Source organism: Chaetura pelagica, unplaced genomic scaffold, assembly GCF_000747805.2.
Source record: "Chaetura pelagica isolate M959 unplaced genomic scaffold, ChaPel_1.0 scaffold676, whole genome shotgun sequence".
In the NCBI taxonomy this organism is placed as follows: domain Eukaryota; kingdom Metazoa; phylum Chordata; class Aves; order Apodiformes; family Apodidae; genus Chaetura; species Chaetura pelagica.
The window spans coordinates 665,171-670,606 of record NW_009953724.1 but is presented as its reverse complement, the minus strand read 5'-3'; the positions used below and the strand labels follow the sequence as shown (position 1 = coordinate 670,606).

The 5,436-nt window shown below is 55.5% G+C and overlaps 1 protein-coding gene across 1 annotated transcript in view; it reads right to left on the bottom strand.

Moving 5' to 3' along the window:
* MACF1 (microtubule-actin crosslinking factor 1) overlaps positions 1-3,944 on the bottom strand; it is a 115,671-nt gene extending 111,727 nt beyond the window's left edge. The window contains 3 exon segments of the mRNA XM_010000620.1: positions 590-679; positions 1,981-2,068; positions 3,907-3,944. Of these exon segments, the coding sequence (XP_009998922.1) occupies positions 590-679; positions 1,981-2,068; positions 3,907-3,944 (216 nt within the window).
* Between the last annotated feature and the right edge of the window lie 1,492 nt (positions 3,945-5,436).

Below are 5,436 nucleotides of genomic sequence, written 5' to 3'. Positions count from 1 at the left end.
TTCTGTGCTACCCTGCTGCAGCAAAAGGGATCTTCCCAGGGCTGAGTGAATGTGCCAGTCTGAGGAGGAGGAGGAGGAAGGAGGGGGACTCTGTAATGCTGGAGGCACAGGAAGAGCTTTGCATGCCACTGGCAGCTCCAACCCAGCTTGAGAGGAGCTCAGCACAGGGCAGGAGGGTCAAATCTGAGCTAAACCACTGGGCACACTGTCACAGGAAGAGTTTTAGTCAAAGCCATTATTATCTGTTATTTTAAATACGGAGCCAAATCTAGAGGATGAAGGTGTCTGAGCCTTCACAAGAAGAGGACTCTACCCAGGGCCCCATAAGTCAGCAGCTTCAACCACACATTTTGCTGGTACCCAAGAGAGCAGCCTGGGGAACAGGGAGTTGAGTGACAATAAAGAAAATCATAATAATAAATAATAACGGCAATAATAACAAAAGAAACCACAACAGACATTCAAAACCAAAACTATGACATAAGAAATGACAGTGGATAACTGGGAAAGGAGGGGAGCAGGGGAAGGAGGGAAGGGGCTTGGAGGGGGGGGGTGGCAGCAGTGTCACTGCCCAGCCCTGGGGACTTACCAGCTTCACTCCAGACAGCACCTCCAGGAGGGAGATGAGGTTGTGACCATCCCGCAGGTCCTCGTAGAGGTCGTTGATGTGCTTGCGCACCTGGGGAGAGCCAGGGAGGAAAAGCCATCAGACCCCTTTAAGACAGTTATTCCAGCATTACCACTAAGGAAAGCAGCTTCCTAGCTCCCAAACCACCTGGCAGAAGCTGCTGCCAATTTAACACATGGAATCAAACTATGAAACCATCTGTACTGCAGGCAATCCTGTCCCCTTGCAGGCAGACCTGAGGTGGTGGTTTCATTCCCAACCCTACATCTCCCAGAGCCATGGAGCTTCCAGCTGGGAGCAGGGGAGGTGTCCATGGGGCAGGGGGCTGCCAGAGCAGGCTGAGCACACCCAGCTTCCCTCCCTCAGACCTTGCCCAGGGGGTTTTCCTGGCCTGGGAATCCCTGGATATTTTCCCACAATCAAGATTTTGCTTTTTTTCCTCTCCTTTATAAGACTGAAAAAGTAATCCAAAGCCTGACATAAAAGTTTGCAAAGCTGGCAGGAAAATACAGCTCTGACATCTAATGCCCAAACAACTTCTGTTTTGTTTTTTTTTTTTCCCCAAATGGACCATCAATTAAAAAACCCTTGGCATTAATGAAGAAAACCAGGAGGCACCTTGAGGTGTTGTGTTAATTCTGCTTAGCTACCTGCAAGCACCTCCCTGCTTTTGGGCTCCTCTACATGGAACCCTTAAAAGACAATAAAAGCCCCTTTGTCCTGGTAGGTCCCACATTGGGATCCCCTGCTTCACCCTGGAGGATGCTGGAGCAGGAAGATGAACAGACAGGAGAGTGCAGGGGCAGGAGAAGGGATGCAGGGGCAGGAGAAGGGATGCAGGGGCAGGAGAAGGGATGCAGGGGCAGGAGAAGGGATGCAGGGGCAGGAGAAGGGATGCAGGGGCAGGAGGGGAGGTGCTCAAGCCTGGTGTAAAAGCCAGGGCTGGGTGCTGAGGAGGGCAATGAAATGGAAAGGGCTGCCTGGTGATGTTACAGTGCCCTCCAAAGGCATTTCCACTGTCTCTGCTCTGAGTACAGACATTTAAATCCAGCGCAAAAAAGTCCCAAGAGGGAGGGAGGGAGAAAGAGAGAGAGAAAGAGAGAGAGAAAGAGAGAGAGAAAGAGAGAGAGAGAGAGAGAGAGAGAGAAAGAGAGAGAAAGAGAGAGAAAGAGAGAGAAAGAGAGAGAAAGAGAGAGAAAGAGAGAGAAAGAGAGAGAAAGAGAGAGAAAGAGAGAGAAAGAGAGAGAAAGAAAGAAAGAAAATGTTTTCAAAAGGCATTTATCTGCCAGTCTGGAGCCAGAACAGACAGACGCTCACTTAACCGGCTTTATAACGAAATACATGACTCTTACCTTCATCAAGTGTTTATTGACCCATTTAGTGAAGGTTTTCTTTTGGACTCTGTCCCGTTCATCTGTCAAAGAGAAGACAAAGGCAGCTCTGGGTCAGAGCTTCTCATGCAGAAACTCAAATGACTTTGAAATGAGGGGAAGAGACAGCGGGATCGTTGCTGGTGCCAGAAGCACCAGGCAGACCCTATGCCCATGCAGGGGAACAGAAGCTGCTTATTCCCAGGATGGGGCCATTCCAGTGGCTCCAACATCTTGGGCAGGGAGGCACGAGGATCCCCACAGCAAGGACAAAATACAGTGCTTTTTGGTTTGTTTTTTTTTGGGGGGGTGGGAAACAGTTTTCTTTAAATAAAAGGAGAGCAGATGATCGGGATGGGTAGAGCTGCAGCTGGGAGCAGCAACTGAACCCACAAAATATGCCCCCTCCCCACGGCCAGGACCCCCACACATCCTCATCCCCCCCCAGGAAGTGAGTGAGATGAGCACAGGGAGGGAGGTGGGGGATGCCCAAGCCCCTCAGCTTTAGGAGGGTGTCCCCCTCCTCTGCCCTCTCCCAGGAGCTTTAATGCATTACATAAAGCCCACAGATGTCCACAGGCCTCTGCTGGGCACCAGCAGTGTGGGCAATTAGCAGCTTATTCTATCCCTGTATTTTTGGTTCATTGGATTGTCTGGATTTAACATTTATTTCCGTCCCGTGGCTCAGACAAAGGTGCCTTGGCCGGACACTGGGAGCTCTGACTGCTGATGGGAAAGGGTGACAAAGTGGGTCTGTCCCCAGGGTGTCCCAGTCCCCAGGGAGCAGCAGGAGTGTCACTCAGCCCCGTGGGTGATGGGATGGGAAATTGCCAAGCAGTGATGTGGGGCGGGGGAGCTGTCAGCAGGCTTTGTCCTGCCTGCTCTGGGTGCAAAAAATAACACTGTGTGAAACAAAGGTGAGAAAGGAGAGGGCACGGGACAGGGGAGCACCACTGGAGGGTCCCCTGGGGTGCAGGGGGGTTCCCACTTCCCTGTGCCCCAACAGCAAGGAGGGTGCAGGGCTATCCCAGCAGCCAGCCCCATGCCAAACGGGATCTCCTGGTTTTAACAACATCAACTTGCAGGAAAGACAGTGCCTCGGTCCCAACGTCCAGCACACAACCCCAAACCTCCCGAGTGCTGCCCCTGGGGATCCCCTGGATTAAGTGGGAAAGGATGAAACCTGCTACCCCAAGACATCCCTTTGATGCCACAGCTCACCAGTCAGAAACACCCCACGCTTTGGTTTTAAGCCAAAAATCAATGCAAAGAAGCAAAGCAGAGTCCCTCGGCCCAGGCTGCCCAGCCACACTGTGTGTCCTGCCTGGGTGGTCCCATGTCCCCTTCCCAGGGTAGAGGTCCCTGCACTGGCTGGGCAACCACGGCCCCAGGGGCCCTCAGGAAATCCTTCCCACATCTCAGGGGTTGAAAGCACCACCTAACATCCCTCCTCCACCCAAAAGCATTGCAGTAAGACATGTGGCATGTTACTGGCATGGTGCTGGTGAAGCCTTCCATGCCTCCCCTCCATCCCACTCTGTACCCAGCCAAGATTCGTAACCATGTCCCAAAAACCACTCTCTGGACACGACTGCCCTCACCCCCCACCCCAACAGGCTCTGCCCTCAGCACAGCCACTGAGCTGCTGCCTGGCACCACCGGCCACTGCCTGCAATAGGAAGCCGCGTCACCCCCACGTGTCCTTCGGGACTTTTCCTTATGCCCCCCCCGCTTCTCCCGGGGCAGGTACCGCCTCTCCATCGCTGGAGCCCGGGCTGGGGAGCACCGGGTCCTGGCAAAGCAGCTCCCAGGGAAGGGTCTTCTGGTGGCACCAGCCGCTCGCCAACCTTGTCCCCAGCGGGTGGATGACTTCTCAGCCACAGCTCCTCCCACCCCACCACTTCCTACCCCTGGTGCAGACACCGGCCGTTCCTCCTCCGGGGCATCGCTGCAAACCCCACCACCTCAACGGCCGCCGTGCTCGCCCTTCCTGCTGTGTCCCTTCTCTAGGTGCTCCCAGACGAGGGTGCCAGCAAAATCCTCACCAGCCCGTGGTCCCAATGGCGGGCAAAGCTGCTCGGGAAGCTCCCAGCAAGGAAGGGCACAGCTGGTCCCTCATACAAGTGAGCGGTGCTGAGCTCGGTGTGGCTCCCGGCAATCGGTGGGCTGGGGGCGCGGACCCAGGGGGGCCCCGTGGAGCTGGGCACTGCCCTGCCAGCAAGCTCTTGGCTTGTTTTCCCTCGTCTTGTTTTCCAGTTAATTGCACTGGGGACAGGAGGGGCAATGCTGGGCTGTCCTCTCTGCTCTCGCTCGCCCGCCGGCAGCTTCTTCTTCCCAAATCATTTCCCGGGTCCGAAGCGCCAGGACGCGGCCGCAGCCTCGCTCGGCACGCGGGGAGATAACGGGGGCCTCCTTATCACCTCTGCTCCTCCTTTTCTTCTAAATATAATCCCTCTGCAGACCTCCTGCCAGCAGGAGCCCTGGCCGGGAGGGTGAGAGGAGCAGGGCTGCTGCTGGGGGAAGGTGGGAGCGTGTCCCCAAGCATCGCAGGGAGCACGCGGGGACAGGGACGTGTCACCGCGTCGCACCCGGAAAGGCGGCAGGGAGGCAACTCTGACACCGGATCCAGGGGGTGCCCCCAGGCCAGCCCCTCCTCGACGTGCTCCCTCTTCCCAACTCCTTCTGAAATGTGGGTTTTTCTCTTCCTTTTTTTGTCCCATCTCACCATTTGGGTGGTTCCTGGGCTCTAAACAGATTACACCTCCCCACCCTGCAACCGCCTGAGCTAATAATAATGCCTGGTTACTGCTTACTAACCATGTTAAGGCATTGCAAGCTTATCTCTCCCTGGATAATCTTTTCCAGAGTCACCCTGACAAGCAACTTGTTGCAACTCCCTCCCCATGCTGGTTCCCCTCCCCTGTCTTGCAGGGGTTTGCTGGTCCTGGCCACCCAGAATCGCTCTGTCACCAGCCAGGGACAGTGGGCAGAGGTGATGGCTGGGGCAGCAGGTGGGCAGGGCAGGGCTGCAGGGGAAGTCACAGGAATCCAGGGAAATCTGCACCACTCAGAAGACAAGTCAGAGGCAGTGAGGGCGACTGCAGAGCCCTGGACCCTCCTGCAGCAGGACACTGAGCAAGGGCAGTGACACAGGGGACACTGGTGGCAAACAGAGGCCCTGCTGCCAGCAGCACCAGTGAAAACCATAGTCCATAACTGACCATGCCCACATGACCACTCCAAAGCTTCCAGCAGCACTGATGCCATCAGAGCCACACGGATGCTTCCAGTGCTTCTGTGTTGCTGCTTTCCCAAGACAGGTCAGACTCGTAGAGACAAAAATCCAGACAAGCCAGGAAACAGCCCAGCCTGAGCCCTGCTGAGACACAGCCATGCCATCCCTGTCCCCACCCCTGCTCAGGCAGAGCCAGCTCTTGG